Raw genomic sequence first — 17336 nt, 5'->3', positions numbered from 1 at the left:
GTACTCCTTCAGATTCATCAGTTCATAATCTCTTCTGCCCTGTCCTACTAACATTTACCCTGTGATGATCTATCCTGTCAATAATTCCATCGCCACAACATTGCTGTCTGCCACAATGAATTTAGGGCTAGCAGACAGATTGTGGAGCTTTGTGTAAGATATTTTGCTGTCGCTCGGTAACAGTGTAGTGCCCACACCCACGCTGGCAAATAAAGTATTTACTAATTACCATAGTGATTGGAACAACAGAAAAGTCAGAGGAGTGAGCCACTGACTCTGTCACTCCAAGAAAATCAGTAAGTCAGGTATATCCCAAAGAGAGCAATCAAGACAGTGAAGGTCCGAGAAACCAGGATGTATGAGAAATGGTTGAAAGACCTGAAGATGTCCTTCCTGGAAGAGAAAGTGCTTAGAACTGTTTCCAGTTAGTTTCATTGTGACTAGTTCTAGAGGACCGGGCAAGGAGCACTTTGGGGATTGTTAGGGTTTAACGCAGAATAAGGACAGTTTCCCATAATTGTGACTGTCCAGAAGTAGAAGAAGCTGCTCACACACTGGGATTCCTAGCTCAGGCAGCATTCACGCAGGCAGAGGCTGAGTCGAGCTCCCTGCTCACTGCCAAGTTCTCTAGAACTACTGTTTTAGGATTCTTGGAAATTTCACTATGTATGATTTATCCGATACTTCAGTCTCAGCTCCTTCAGCTCCCCTCCAGTGAGCTTGTCACCCACCCCACCTCAGCCACTCACTCTCACGGTCATACCCTAAAACCAGGGCCTCTCGTGAGCTTGGGTAGGAAAAAATGTTGCATAATATTTCCTTTAACCTCTGACTGAAAGCTTGAATTTAATTATGATGAGGGACAATAAGCTGCAAAACACATTGATATCTTCAGAGCCAACAGAACTCACCTTGCATCTCAGACAGCTTCCCTCTGTAAGACTGCTTCCTAACGGGTCTCTTTCTACCGGCTCGCTCCTATCAGCGTGCACACATCCTGTAGTTGCTCGTGTTTAAAACAAAGAACTCGTCTTCCTGTACATCCCCCCTCTAGATAATGTCCCATTCCTCAGCCTCTCTTTATAACAAACTCCTTGAAAGAGTTTTCTGTGCTCTCTGTCTTCACTTCCTCTCCCTGCAGGCACCCGGAACCCTCCATTCAGGCTCACTGAGAATCCTTAGTGCCGAGTCCCATGTTCAGGTTTCATTACTTATCTCACTTGAACTGTCAACCCATGAAACAGAGCTGGAATGCTGTCCTTGAAGCACTGTCTTTCTTTGGCTTACAGAATTCCATTCTGTCTTGGTTTTTCTCTTGTCTCACTGGCTTCTTGTTGTTCAGCTGCCCAGTTGTGTCTGACTCTTTTCGACCCCATGGACTGCAGCACGCCAGGCCTCCCTGTCCCTCACCATCTCCCGGAGTTTGCCCAAGTTCATGTCCATTTCATTGATGATGCTGTCCGGCCATCTCATCCTCTGACACCCACTGCTACCCCTCCTCGGTCTCCATCACTGTCTTTTCCTTATCTCCCAGCCTCCAAATGTTGGAGTGCCCAAGTTCAGGCCTGTGCTTTTCTTCTCTAAGTCTCAGCTTAGGTGACCTCATCCACTCCCAAGGTGTGAATCACCACCTACGTGCTGCTGAGTCCCAAACTGTTCTCTTCAACCCGCAACTCAGTTTCATATACAGCCAGCTAACTATTTGACATCTGCACACCAGTGGCTAGTAAGTCACTTCAATCTCAGTGTATCGAAAGCCAAATTCCTATCTTCATCCACCCATTCCCAAACCTGCTTCTCCTCCAGTCTTCTCAGTGAATGGCAGTCCCATTCATCCCAAAACATTGGACTTCTCCTGGGCCCCTTTTCCTCTCACTCCCCGCCTCTGCTCTGTCAGCCAAACCTGTCATTTCTACCTTCAACGCGTTTCTGGAATCTGCCCACTTCTCACCACATCCACTGCTAGCGCTCAATGGCTGCTGCAGTTTCATTCTAACTAGTTTCCTAAGTTCTGCCTTGCCTTCCCGAAGTCTCTCCTCAACACCATAGCTGTAATGATCCTATCAGAACACATGCTTCCCAGCTCAGAGGAGAAGCCAAAGTTCTTGCAGTGGCCCACAAAGCCCCCGCCCATCTGCTGGCTTCTCTTCCCCTCTCACGTGGTACCAGCCACACTGGCCTCCTTGCCATTCCTAGAAGATAGGCATGCTCCCACCTCCAGGCCTTTGTCATCACTGTTTCCAATGGTAGAATTCTTTTTCCTTAGATATTCTCATAGCATGGTCCCTCACCTCAGGCACATCTTTATATATTGCCTTTCTCCCCTACTGGAATGTAAGCTCCATGAAGACAGGAACTTTGCCTTTTTTTTTTCCCAACTATTATATCCCCAATGCTTAGGAAAGTACCAAATAAATGAAATGGATCATTGTTATAGATGGATTCCGATATTAGGTAGAATGTGGAGGTCTATAACTTCTAAATTCCCTTTCAGCTCTCAGGTTCTGTGATTCTGTATCATTGTGGTCAAATCCAGGGGCTTATTAATCCTGTGAACTGGATGGAGCATCTGCTTCACAGAGGGTTTATGAGAAATAGTAAATTCATTTATTTATCACAATTCTTAAATGGGAAATAATACCAAAATATAAAATTGAACTATCATCAAATCAGTAAACGCAGTTGAGGTACTGAGATGGGCATCACAAAGGCTCATCATATTTCTGGCCTGTGGTAAAGATAAGTTCCAGTATATTCCTGGTGCCAAGCTGAAGATTTAAATGGATAAGAAGAAGATGAGACATATCCATCCATCCATTTATCCATCTATTCAGCCAACTATTCTTCCAAAATGTATTATATACCTTCTAGGAAAACAGAAGAGAAATATTGGGGGGAAAAGAAAAATTTTCCCTGTAATACAGAAAGAGACTTCTTCTGTAATCTTAAATAATGTATCTGGCTTTGAAATATCATTTTAGAAATTTTCAAATATATGTAGAGGTCAAAAAAGTAATGTAATGAAACCCTTAATTTCACTTCTGACAATTTTGTTTCATCTCCCTTACCACCACTTTATTTTTTAAAGTATTTTAAAGCAAATACAAGCCATCATATTATTTCACTTACAAATACCTGAAATGTAGAAATCAGTCTTTAAATTGTGATACGAAACTACCTGTTAGAAAAACTAAACATTCAGTCTTTCAAATCCCAAAACTCAACAAGGAAACTCCTGGAACTAATAAGTGATTATAGCAAGTTTGCAGGATATAAGGCTAGTTTAAAAAAAGCTATAGATTCAAGTCAAATCATTATACCATACACCTTAAAGAGTGCTCTATGCCAATCATATCACAGTAAAACTGGAGGGAAGAAAAAGCTATAGATTCTCTTCTGCTTTTTTGAGTCAAGAGTAGGGGAAGAGCAGGTGATTGAGAGAAATCACAGTTCTATCTGTTCACCCGCTCCATTAGGTACTTTGAAAGAAATGTCCAAATAAGAGCTATATATAAGGACGTTAATGTCTGCAAGGCTCCATGAAAAGGTCTCAGAAACTTCTAGGTCAGAGTAACTTTAAATTATTCTAACACCTTGAGGATAGACTGCAAGGGAGTTGTGATATGATCCTGGATTCTGCACTCCCCATTAGCAGAGAGAGCATCTGGGAGTTATCGTAAAGTCAGTTCAGAATAACCCTACAGGAGCTTTCTCCAGCTATACCACACTGCCAGTATCCGACAATATTTTGGATTCAGAGTCAAACTTTTTGTTATTTTCCAGTGTCGTTTGAGATTAAACAAGTCTTGAGGAGCAGCTGGGTCCCCAGGGTTAGATTCTAAGGCCCTGTAACTCTTAGCCTGTCTGGTCGTGTTGTAGCAGCTTGGAGTGGCAGTGGTGATGGGTTATATTGGTTGTTTGTCTGTATTTAATAGTCTTCCACTGTTGGTTGAAAAGACCTATTATCCTAGACTCCACGCTGCCTAGAAGAGCAGGGTTGAGGCTTGACACATTTCGTTGCCTGGTTAACTCTTTTCAATTCTTTCTAGAGTGCCATAATAGATTCTTGCTTTAGAGCAGGTGTCGACAAAGTGATCCAGCCTGCCTCTTGTTATTGTATAGCTCGTGAGCTAAGAATGGTTTTCACATTTTAAATTATTGGGGGAAAAAAATCGAAAGAAGAATAAGATTTCATGACACTTGAAAATGATATGAAATTCAAATTTCAGTGCCCATAAATAAAGTTCTTAGAACACAGCCATGTCCATTTTTTTTTCTTTACACACTTTTTATGGTTGCTTTTGCACTGCAACAGCAAAGTTCAATAGTTGTGAAAGGTTGTATGGGCCACAAAGCCGAAAATATTTACTACCTGACCCCTACAGAAAGAGTGCCAACTCTCACTTTCGAACATTGTATGTTTCTCTGGAGGTTTGAAAGAATCAGAGCAACTCCTAACTAAAAGTACAGAGTTATTCTCAGGAATGATGACACTGAGAACATCTGACTTCAGCTTTATTAATTTGGGGGAAGTGACTAAGAAATTAACCCTGAGGTATGACAGAAGGGAGGGTATAGGATGCCTTCCCTTTCTCTCATGCCAGGAAATAACAGCCTTTTGATAGGTTAAAAGCACATCACTTTTTTTCAAGGTATATGTTAATATTACTACCAAACATCATTTACTTTATCATTGTTAGTCTTATGTTTAAGCACATTATTAGTCTTATGTTTAAGCACAACATAGTTTATAAAATTTGTCATCATTTTCATATCCAAATGACATCAAGTGAGATAGAGCTCCACAACCGTCTCTTGTATTATCTCCATCATATCAATGCTCACACTTTGAGCGTCAGTGCTACTAGAGCACACAGAACTGAAAACCACAGATTATCCAGATTATTATTAACCACAGATTATTCCTTGCCAGTCAGGTTCAGCCTCCTCTTAGACTTTTGGTCAGGCTATCAATAAAAAGCCACACTTTTTAGTGTCATCTCTTCTTGTCTCCGCCTACCCCTCTGGTGGAAAAATACTTAGGAGCAATAACTTGGCCAAAAGGTGGCAGCAGGAGGGAGGAGGCCCAGAAGCAAAAGGAGAAACACAGAGCCCTCCATTCACATGCTGGATAATCAGTCTCCAGATAATGCAGAGTTGGCTGAACTTCCATCCAGAAGAAAATCTTTTCCTCTAGGTGATCTTCCCTCAACCAAATAAAAATGTCAAAGTCGTTGCCAATGAAGGTGTGAATTGGCTTTGCTTAAAGCATCATTCTCATTCTGAGTGCCATGGATTATAAGTTTTGGAGTAGGTTTATGACAGTTTTTGAAGATCCATAGTGTTTTATAAGATCAGTTAAAAGCACTGTATTTAACTTTATCTGATACTGAGTGTTTTTTGATTATCTGTTTTTGGATTAAATATATATATATATATATATATTGCATGACTAGCTTAACACCTATGTTATTTTTTTAATACCTATGGTATTAATGAAAAAAAGAAAGGAAGAAAAAGAGGCACTTCATAACCATAGCGGGGAGCTTCCCTGACAGCTCAGACAGTAAAGAATCTCCCTGCAGGAGACCTGGATTCAATCCCTGGGTCAGAGAAGATCCCCTGAAAAGAGAATGGCAACCCACTCCAGTATTCTTGCCTGGAGAATCACAAGAACAGAGAAGCCTCTGTCCACAGGGTCGCAAAGCATCAGACACAGCTGAACAGCTAACACTTATCCTTAGCTATTGCCCAGAAACACACTTCCATGAAGAAACCGGACAGTGCTGGGGAGGGGGTTACTAGGAGAAGCATGTGCCACCACAGAAGAATAGATTTGTGGGATCACTAGAGACTGGCTTGCGCTTATGACTTTTTCACTTGGCCCTTTTAATAAATGGGGCAGTGTTTTATAGCTTTCCTCCTGGAATTATGGTATGGTAGTTTTCAAATTTCATAAAAGTTATGTGAGAAAAATGCTAAATGATAGGGAGAATTTATGTACAGCTTAGGAAAATCCTCCTTTTGAATCTTTTAATGAAAATGTTTTTGTGAAATTTCATGTCAAAGCAATAAATAGTAAGTAATTTGAAAGTGAAAGTCGCTCAGTCATTTCCGACTCTTTGCAACCCCATGAACTATACAGTCCATGGCATTCTCCAGGCTAGAATACTGGAATGGGTAGCCTTTCCCTTCTCCAGGGGAACTTGCCGACCCAGGAATCGAACTGGGTTCTCTTGCATTTCAGGTGGATTCTTTACCAACTGAGTATCAGGGAAGCCCAAGAAGTAATTTAGCACGTAATTAAAACTTCCTTCTTATTGACTTTAAGCCTCTGAATTCTTTGGTATTTGACTGGTCATTTTTCTTTGTCTACTGTTAAAACTCTCTTTCGGTTTCTGATTATTCTCTCCCATCTGTCTGTTTTCAATCTTATCAAACATTAATTTTTTTTTTAAGTTTATTTATTTATTTGACTCGGAGAAGGCAATGGCACCCCACTCCAGTGTTCTTGCCTGGAGATTCCCAGGGACGGGGGAGCCTGGTGGACTGCCGTCTATGGGGTCGCACAGAGTCGGACACGACTGAAGCGACTTAGCAGCAGCATTTATTTGACTGCATCAGGTCTTAGTTTTGGCATCCGAACTCTTAGTTGCAGCATGTGGGATCTAGTTCTCTGACCAGGGATCGAACCCAGACCCCCTGCTTTGGAAGTGTAGTGTTAGATACTGGACCTAACTGTATCTTTTTTGTTGTTGTTGTTGGCCTCACCGCACAGCTTGCGAGATCTTAGTTCCCTGACCAGAAATTGAACCTAGGCCCAGGCAGTGAAAGCCTTGAATCCTAACCCCTAGACACCAGTGAATTCCCATTAACTGTATCTTTAGTTGTATTCTCAGGCTCTTCTTCTGTTACCTTCTTACTCACACTTTTTGCTCCCAAGCACATGTTTTCCTGCTTTGTAATCTGAGCCCAGATCTCCCTCCCAGGCATCACCAGACCGTTCTCCCCTCCCAGACATCATCTTCTCCTTCTCTTGTCTGAATATCATTTTAATCCACTCTAGACTCCCAAGTAGTTCTCATCAGATCTTTTGTATTGAGGTTCACCCTCCCATTGCATTCCTTCTTTCTACATCTGTGTTTATACTGTGTGTGCTACTTTGAAAATATGAGACACACCAGTGGAGAAATAAGCTACCAGCATGTTCTGCAAAGTGAATTATCACACAGTATCAAATTTTGTATCTCTGTGGTATGCACTGACATTGAGTCAGAGTAATATTAACAATAACAATAATAAGACTACAGATAAGTACTGAGACCAAACACATCCATCCTTCTTCTTCCTGTGATTCTCCATGAAGGAAACACAAGTGGAAACATAGGGTAGTCTTCAGAGAAAAGGCTGAACCTGGTCCCTGGTATAATGTTTAACACTAGCGACTCTAAATGAGAGTGCAGCCTGGCAGGCTACAGTCCATGGGGTTGCAAAGAGTCGGACATGACTTAGCGACTAAACAACAATAACTTAAGCAAAGGAATTTTAATTCTTTTTTTCTTTTAAGAGAGTGCAAGTTTTCAGAGTAGCACAGAATTATAAGCCTCGTAAAGGTGGGAGCTGAAGATTGTTTTTCATTGTGTTTTTAAATGAATGTTATTTTAAAAGGATGTTTCCATTATGCCTTTAGTTTAATAACAATTCTAACTTCCTTAAAGAGAGTTTGAAATTTTGATAACTTTTAAGATTAGCAACTGGGAGAACATTTAATACACTGATTTAAAAAAGGACTACAAAATTATACACCTAATTTTCTTCTTAAATTTCCATATGAAGAAGAATTAGAAGGGAACTTTCATAGGAAATTAAAATAATGAATGTTCTTAGGTTCTGTAACTATAGGTAATTTTTCTTTCTTTTTTGGTCTTACCTAATTTCCCTTATTGTTATATTGATATTATTTATGCAATAAATAAAATACAGTGATGGGCGAGAAAGCTTGGGATTTGTAATTTACAATAAATCTCAAAATTTTTCTTACTCTGGCAAAGCCTCTATACCTGCTGTTTCCAGTATTTGATCTGAACCTCCCAGCCTCTGAAGGTGGGAATGGGAGGGACATCACTGGAACCTGAAGACAGCTTACAGCTCATAATTAAAATGGCACTTCCAGAAGGACGACGTTCGAGCACTACAGGATTCGTAAATGCCTCCAAGCACCGTCCCTTCCTTTTTGGGACACAGAACAGCAGAGAGTTTAAGAACAACTGAGGGGACTTCCCTGGTGGTCCAGTTGCAAAGACCGCGTGCTCCCAACGCAAGGGGCCTGGGGTTTGATCCCTGGTCAGGGAGCTAGATCCCACATGCTGCCACTAAGAGTTTGCATGCTGCAACTAAATGTTGCACATGCTGCAACTAAAAATTCCGCAACTAAGATGCGGCACAACCAAATAAATAATTTTTTAAAAAACTGGGTACTTTACTGTCACGTATGCCTGAGTTTGAATCTCCTTTTAGTCATGTACTAGATGTGACTTGGGCCAAGTTAACTTCTTTGGGCTTGTGTTTATTTACATATAAAATGGGATAAAAATGAAATCTAGGGACTTCCCTGGTTGGCTGAGTAATTAAGACTCCACACTCCCAATGCAGGGGCCTCAGGTTCATTCCCTAGTCGAGGAACTAGATCCCACATGCTGCCACTAAGAGTTTGCATGTTGCAACTAAAGATGCTGCGTTTCACAATACAAGTAGACCTGGCATAGACAAATAAATAAAAATAGATATTAAATGAAACATATCTCATGGAGTGATAATGAGGATTAATAAAGTAAATCTAGGATAAAGAATGCTTAGTGAATTCCCATTAAATGTAGCTATTTTTATCCTGCTTGGCTCCCCTTACTTCTTACTTTGGAGCCTTGCCGGAGGTATCTTCTGGGCATCTTAATTAATTAATCAGTTTATTTTGTGTCCACTGTTGACACGAGTGACCAGCTCAGCTTCTGTATGCTGTGCTAACATGAACTCTGCCGATGAGGAATCATCTGCTCCTTCGCTAGAAACTGCCCTGTCTTTTTCCATATCTGCTCATTGAAATAACCTTCTTCTTTCACTTTACAGATATATGTAATTGACAGCGCAGACAGAAAAAGATTTGAAGAGACAGGTCAGGTAAATAATTGTTCTGTTGAGATATTTCCCAAACAACTGGGTATTCATTAATTGACTTTGTAAATGTATAAGAGTGAGGAAAAGTATTTTTTGTTTAACCTTTGCAGTTTAAACAAGACAGTCATTCTGGCAAGCAGGCAAAATACCACTTGCCTAAAAAGAAATTAGTTGAGAATTCTTTAAACAATTTTTCGTTTAAAGGCTTTTAGTTTTAATCAAATTACATAAACAAGATATAAGCAAATGGAACTTACCACCATGCCCAAAAGCTCTCCAGGTTTCTTCCCAGGCCGCAGAGAAGTGAACCCAAAGGACAATTCACCTACCATTTCTATGTGCATTTTTTTCAATACCAACTTAATTGATCCGAGGGTAACTTGGACAAATTAGAAGGTATGGGAAGAAATATGCAAGCCAAGACTAAGCTGCTCTTCTTTCCAAGCCAAGAGATAGGTATACTTTGAATATTGCTTCCAGTGCAGGGTGCATGTCAGTGTGATTACATGATATAATTAGCAAATGCAATTTTACATAGAGACACAGTGGATATAGACCATTTTACCCAGGCTGACTACTAACTGAGCAATAGCATGGACATCTTTGGGGAAGCGTGCTTATATTTTTACTTTTTAGCACAGCCCTTGGCCAGTGACCTAAACTGCCACACATGGCCTTCCAAAGGTAGCAGAGTCCCCATGTTTAGGTTCCTTTTCCCTGGAAATTAGTTTGAGAACTCGCCTGGAGACAGCCCTTCTCCCTTCCATACCTTGATGATTTCTGGACCATCACTCATGTGAACCAGCGCTACACATGAACTTGGGGCTGAAAGGTGTCAGACAGGGATCTGCCCGTCAAACCATCCAGTTCTCTCTGACAGCTCCAGTGTTTAAGTGGCTAAAGTGTGGGTCGAGGGAGGAAGGGATGGGTCCTGGCTTTTAGTAAGTATATACCTTCTCCCGGACTTGTTGCAGACAGAATTAACATACAGTTTAGATCCCAAACAATCACCTAAAACTCAGAGACCTTGTCAGATAGACTAATGCAGTTACTTTAGGATGTGGATTTGAGGAAATGTAATGCACATGCATGCATGTTTTGGAGATAGAGATTGATGAACCAGAATTATAGTCTCTAAATCAACTGTCATTTTTATTCAAGTTTTTAAAAATATATATGTATCTGTACATATATACATATGTATATGTGTGTATATATATGCATTGAAAGTTATTTGCATATAATAACCTTGGGTAAGTTTTAAATGTCTAACCACAACTTTTGTTCTCCCTTGAGTTTCTCTAAGTATGATTTATGAATCCCCCTATAACAGAACTACCTTATTAGTAGGAGCATATGTAGATTCCTGGACCCTGGCTTAGACTTTCCAAAGTCAGCATCTTTGGGTTGGGCCCAGAAATCTGCCAGGGGATTCTTCCACATGCTCAAGTTTGAGAACCACTGCCCTTGAAAGTTGCTAGTTGATCAGCTTAACTTTTATTTAGTTTCAATTCAAAGTGCATGGTTAAATATCATAGATTTCCTCCCCCCCACCTTCCCCATCTATTCCCCAAATGATCCAGGAACTAGCTGAATTACTGGAGGAGGAAAAGCTAAGTTGCGTGCCCGTGCTCATCTTTGCTAACAAGCAGGATCTGCTCACAGCAGCCCCTGCCTCTGAAATTGCAGAAGGACTGAACCTGCACACCATCCGCGACCGATTCTGGCAGATCCAGTCTTGCTCAGCTCTCACAGGAGAGGGCGTTCAGGTGAGGTTACCGGAGGGCTCGGTCACCTGGCAACCAAGGTAGCCTGTCTCATTGGTTGCGTGGATCTAGATAGAAAAAGATATAAAACAAATAGCCTTTGATGGGCAGATGAACCATTTCAGGATGTGGAGAGCCTGGAGGGGTCTGATTCTTTCCTACTTAGCAACCAATCTGATATCATTAACTGGTCCAGGAAAGCCTGAGATAAACCACCCCAACACAAGCAACAAGCTGCCCCATTGGGGAGGAGGTCGGAACAGAAGATTTCAAAACTGCTTTCCCAACTCTGGGATTCTCTGATGACTGGGCTGAGGGTTTTGTGTTGCATCTGGTATTATGGATGCCAACACCAATGCTCTGTTACCTGGCACTCTCAAGGTAGCAGAGCCATCAGTCACACACTAGTTATCCTAGAAGTGTTTTGTTTTTTTCTGTTGGCTGTCTCCACTGCCCTCAGGGTTGGTATCTATTTCCTGTTGCTTTGGGTTGGCATCCCACAGCGAGGCTTCTGCCGCCTAAAAGCCTTACGCTTTACACCGAGGAACTGTGTACTGGAAGAGCAGGCTCCCCTTCATTTGATATTAATTTGGGACAGAACACGATGGTAACCCAGACACCAGAGAGGCAGTATCCTCAAAGAATGATCAACAGTTGCAGCTCCCATGTGTCCTACCAAGCAACCTCAAGCCAGTCAACCTTTGAGTCAGCCCTCTAGGACCACTTCTTGATTCTGAAGCCCCCAGCATGCCCCCTATGCCCCATTTTCAACATCTGGTATACCTGCCAGGGTGGTGACGCAGTGCCGTAAGAACGGGACAGTACCGCTCCAGGGTGCTGTGAGGGAGCAACAGTGTCTAGAGAGATGGCGTCTCCCGCATTGCCGTAGGGCACGTGTCTCTGGTAGTGTGGCCAGTTTGCTTTTCTGTAATCTTGGTGTGTTGGGTTTGGTTCTCCATCGTTGTCTGGCAGCCTCTTTCCATTTCCCTCCTAACACTCTTCTTCCCTTTCCCTGCAGATATTTGACAAATTTGGTCGCTTTTATCTCCAGCAAATAATCACTTCCTAGAGTTGTCCCCTGGAGAAGGAAATGGCAACCCACTCCAGTATTCTTGCCTGGAGAATCCCATGGACGGAGAAGCCTGGTGGGCTATGTCCACGGGGTCGCAAAGAGTCAGACACGACTGAGCGACTTCACTTCACTTCACTTCGAGTTATCTCACTTGTTCCATCTGTGCGCTGCCTGTTTTTCCCCTTTGTGTTACATAGACTGCCAGGGCCCCTTCTGTGTTTTGCTGCTGGGTCTGAGGGCAGATCAGTTAGCTCAAGGCAAGCGCCCCTGCTCCAAACCCTTCCATACCTGCTCTCAGAAGCTCTTGGTGTGGGTGTGGGTGTGGGTGTGGGGGTGTGTGTGTGTGTCAGAAGCTCTTGGTGTGTGTGTGTGTGTGTCAGAAGCTCTTGGTGTGTGTGTGTGTGTGTGTGTGTCAGAAGCTCTTGGTGTGTGTGTGTGTGTGTGTGTGTCAGAAGCTCTTGGTGTGTGTGTGTGTCAGAAGCTCTTGGTGGGTGTGTGTGGGGGGGTGTGTGTGTCAGAAGCTCATGGTGTGTGTGTGTGTTGTGTGTAGGTGTGTGTGATGTAGCCAGAGGTTGTTTCAGCTATGTCCCCAAAAGGGAAGCTGGAGCTCTGTGAGTCTCTGTGAGATTTTAGGTTTGGGGAGGGAGCAAGTGTTAAGTCTCATCTATTTCCTTTCTGCTTTCTAGATTGTGGTTATAAAGCAATATATTCTTGGGAATTCCCTGGTGGTCCAGTGGTTAGGACTCCGTATAGGGGGCCCAGGTTTGATCCCTGATCAGGGAACTAAGATCCCACAAGCCCCATAGTGTGTTCAAAAATATGGAAAGCAATATATTCTCATTGTTAATCATATCAAAGTACTACATAAAATTAAAAACTAAAAAGTTCTTTAATTTCCTCTAATCCCACTCAGCAATGAAATGATCATTGATAGTTTTATTCTTCTCAGGTCTCCTCTATAAAATTACAGTCACATATATGGTTGTATGTATCTATCGGGTTTTGAATTAACTGGTCATTTTTCAGCTTAATTTACAAGTTGGTCCAACAAGTCTGTTACAACCCAGGATGTTTTTGAATAGATAAATTCTGATCATTTTATTTAGCTTTTCACTTTTAAACAAAAATCAAGTTTTACCTAAAGTATTTCTCTCAGTTGTGCATAAGATGGTGCTCATGGGGCCTAGGGTTATTTTGGTGAGGGTAAGGCCCAGGAAAAGAAACAGCTTTCTTGTGTTTGTACAGACCACTTCAGCAAGAGGACTATGCCTCTCTAAAATTGTTTAGAGCCCAAATATAGAAAGTAGAGGATCTTGAGTTTGGGGATTCTAAAGGTGGAGGTTAAGAAAAGAAATACATTTTGTATGCATACTCCTAAGAAAGTGGGAATTGACAGCTGTGTGATCTTTTTTCACTTGTCCAGAGTGTCAAAAGGAAGAAAAACCAAAGCTGGAATTAGCAGTGAGGCTCTTGTTTCTTCAGCCAGCCTTAGGGATATGAAAAGGAGGAACTAGGGTCCCCTCAAATTAGTCTTTAGAGGAGCGGCATTCAGGTCAAGGGCTTCCTCGGAGGAGGTGGGAAGACGCGGTGGTCATTATCTTCCCACCCTACACCCCTCCCGCCCAGGCTAGGCAGAGTTGAGAATGGACTCCCTGCTCCCAGCTGTCAACTGCCATAGAAAGGGAGTTCCCTTTAAGCCACAGGATCTTCAGGCTGGGAAAGAGGCCTGAGCTACCAGACAGAGAGTGGGGGCAGGCAGGAATCAAGTCAGACAGTCCTGTATGGTTTGATTTTGTTAGAAAGTTCTGCCCAGATCAGGGACCTTCAGCAACTGTGTTCACAGGAAGTGAGAGATCACGAGAGATCCAGCAAAGAACCATGAGCAAGAAAAATAATGATCTGATATGGAGGAGAAATAGTTTGAAGGTCACTTAATTAGTTTAGTAGATAGTACCATGGTGTATAGAATTGGGTAGTTAAGACTGGGATTTCAAGGTTAATGAGATTAGATTATGGTTAATAGAATGATATAAATTTAGAGAATTTAACCATTATTTGAAATGGGTTATTTAATAAAAATGTTAATTAAGAAGGGAATCTGCTGTCTATTTTCCTCTAATGGCAACCTTTGGGGACTGGAGAAAGGTCGTGGAATTTTCTGTGGAAACAACATTCATTGTGAGGCACTGATGACCACATCCCTCTTAGGTAATACCTTTGACCTAAGCTCTTGCCCACTCAGCCAATTTCTTGTTTTTCATTTGAAAAAGAGTTACCTAGAATTCTTTCCCCTGTATTGCTTAGTTCAAGAGCAGGCCTTTTAATGACTCGTACTAATTAAGGCTTTAGGTATTCCTGAAAATGAAAGACTTTACTTTCAGACAGAGCTTCTGTGAAAAAGTTACTTAAAATTCCTTAACTTCCTATCTCATCTTCCCATTCTACCCTCCCCACCCATGGCCCCCCTGAAAGCTCGTCTGCAATGGGGAGAGCTACTAAAATGCTCTTCGTAATGGGGGTCAAGCAACTGGGACCACAGCCCTAATGACCCTGAAAGAAAACATACAGAAGTCAAAGAAAGAAAAAACCACCTGGAATTTCTGTTACTGTCCCAGATATTTAAAAACAAGTATCTTTTTACATTGTGTTTATGTGTATGCCTGATCAAATGCATTTGCGAAACCTGTCCTGTGCTGATAAATAACCCTCGAGTGGGTGAGTCGGGGGAACAGATCTGCTAGGTGAGGAGACTGCTTGGGCGGGGACCTCATTTCTCCTTAGCCACGCAGCTTAAATACATGATTCGAGATTGTGGAAGTTAGTGATTCCTGAGATGGATTTTGGGTTCTTGTTCTACCTGATATTCTGATGGCAAATACATGCAGTCGTTACAAGGAGGACAGGCAGTCCCTGGCTCTAGATGTGGAAATTGGCTTTTGCGGGGTTCTAGAGAGTTGTACGGAGAAGGCAGTGGCACCCCACTCCAGTACTCTTGCCTGGAAAATTCTATGGATGGAGGAGCCTGGTAGGCTGCAGTCCATGGGGTCACGAAGAGTCGGACACGACTGAGAGACTTCACTTTCACTTTCCACTTTCATGCATTGGAGAAGGAAATGGCAACCCACTCCAGTGTTCTTGCCTGAAGAATCCCAGGGACAGGGGAGCCTGGTGGGCTGCTGTCTCTGGGGTCGCACAGAGTCGGACACGACTGAAGCGACTTAGCAGCAGCAGCAGCAACAGAGAGTTAGGAAACGGTCTTTGTTTGCCTGACTGATGGTGATGAGGAGGCAGCCCATCACTTAATTAAAGCAGGTTTTCAGGGGAAGCTGTCGAGAGCAGAGGCAGGTGAGGGGCACTAAAAGCTGAAGGAGAGCATCAGTCTTGGAAACGCTGTCAGGGAGAGCCCCGTAATCCAGAGGAGTGGTCAGAGAGACCTAGTTATGTCAAGCAGATGAAGGCAGGGCAAAGAGAAACTGAACTGTGTCCGGGAGGGAAAAGCCACGGCCCCCTCCGGCAGACCCCCTTGCAAACACGGGGCAGCCTCCATCTGCATCCAGGGTTGCCAGGGCTTCTCGTAAACAACACCTAACCCTGGGACTCTTCTCTGCTTTTCCCTGGGTGTCTGGAAAATAGTGAACAAAGGATCTGGCTGAGAGTCAGAGAAAGGTGTAGAGAAATCAGTCCCTCTTCCACCTGCAGACCTGAATGTGAATCCCAAACCACAGCTCTCCCTGGCAGTGGTAGTTTCAGGTGTTTGGAGACATTGCCTCCACAGAACATTGTGTGTGTGTTTAATTAAAATTATACTGCTTTAGAATTTCCTTTCAAAGCAGAGATCAGCAGTTTCAACCTGGGCTCTAACCTTAGTCATAACAGAGATCTGCCTACACCAATAGCTTCAAGCTAGCAGAAGGTTCTCCTGGGTATCGCTCTGCATGCCCCCACCTCACGTCCATACCTTCTTTTCACATCACTCCCACATGCCCTGTCTTCCTTCTCTGAGCAGAGCCGTAATCCGGCTCACAGAGCTCTCACCTTCACAGAAAGGGCCTCTAGCCATCTGAGTCCTGACGTGTGAGCTGGCCTTCAGAGTGCCTCACAGATGAACTCTAAATATTCACTAGCCCAGGTTCTTGTTTTTGTTTCTTTTTCCTTGATCTGAGGGAACCTTTTTTTTTAATATGCCAACAGAATTTCAATATTTTTTTAAAAATAACATTTACAACTTCTTTCTAGGCCTGGTTCAGTTATTTTTTGACTCCCAGGGTGTATGGAACTCCTTATCTGCAAGTCAGACCTCAGGTTTATTTTTAAATTTTCAACCCTCTCTGTAGACTAAGAAAGCAAACTTGGGCCATGCAATTTTGCTACCTCTCTGGGGCAGTGCCTTTTGTCACCAGAAAAAGTATTAATAGCAAGCAATATTTTATGTATGCTGCCTCCAGCTGCTCCTTGACCCTGGGGGCCCAGTGGCACAAAGGAATAGGCTGCATTGCTCAGCGTGGGCCTGAGCAATTACTGATGTGACGGTGTAGTCCTCGTGGCATTAAACAACCAGACCCACCCAACCATGGCTGCCACTGCTCCCTTCCTACCACTGAGCAGTGACGGATGCATTGCAGAGAGATCAGAGTATGAGGGGTGCACTCTTCCCATAGAAAGGGCATCACGCCTTTAATCCCAAAATGGAGAGATCTGTGATCAAGTAGGTTTCCACCCATGTGGTTAGGGGCCACCTTCCATTTTTCCCAGTGGTTAGTAGGAAATAATCCCATGACATGGTAGAAGTTATTTCCTCTGCAAGAGGCCAGAGAAAGCTCAGTATTTGAGGTTCAGTGTCTCTCCTTAGTCTCTAGTATTGAATTGAAGCCAATCAATTCAAATTCAGTTTCAGCAAGGTTGGTCGGGGGGAGGTGCAGTGGAGCAAGAAAGGGAGGACTATACCATGAGATTGTCAGCCCTGTGAGGAAGATCCAGTTTGCAGAAATTTGGCCAAACCAGTTGACAGTAAAGGTTCAGCCCTTAAACCTATGAGTTCATGTCCTTCTTTGGAAGCAGAGCAGTAACCTGCTTCAGGTAAACTATCACCTTTTTCTCAGTCATCTGTTTAAAAGAAAATCAAAGCCTTGCTAATTAAGGCCAGAGTGATGTGGCTGCTGATTTAAGGTTCCTCCTCTTGCAATGATGTTGTCTCTAAAGAGAGAGATTCTGCTGGAGATGGCAGGCTTGCAGAGAGTTAATATGCTGGGATCATGCTGCGAGATAAAAATGTAGGATTCCACAAGTATCAGTACGTGGCAACCTAGGAATCTTGAGAGGTGAGTGGC

General features: G+C 42.8%; 1 protein-coding gene across 1 annotated transcript in view; it reads left to right on the top strand.

Annotated features, from left to right (window-relative positions):
* ARL3 (ADP ribosylation factor like GTPase 3) overlaps window positions 1-17336 on the top strand; it is a 30112-nt gene that overhangs the window by 9734 nt on the left and 3042 nt on the right. The window contains exons 4-5 of the mRNA XM_052661010.1: window positions 9124-9174; window positions 10755-10940. Of these exons, the coding sequence (XP_052516970.1) occupies window positions 9124-9174; window positions 10755-10940 (237 nt within the window). The remainder of the gene's footprint in view (window positions 1-9123; window positions 9175-10754; window positions 10941-17336) is intronic.

Source organism: Budorcas taxicolor, chromosome 23 (assembly GCF_023091745.1).
Source record: "Budorcas taxicolor isolate Tak-1 chromosome 23, Takin1.1, whole genome shotgun sequence".
Lineage (NCBI taxonomy): Eukaryota > Metazoa > Chordata > Mammalia > Artiodactyla > Bovidae > Budorcas > Budorcas taxicolor.
The sequence above is the reverse complement of the archived record's forward strand: the minus strand, read 5'-3'. Positions and strand labels throughout refer to the sequence as shown.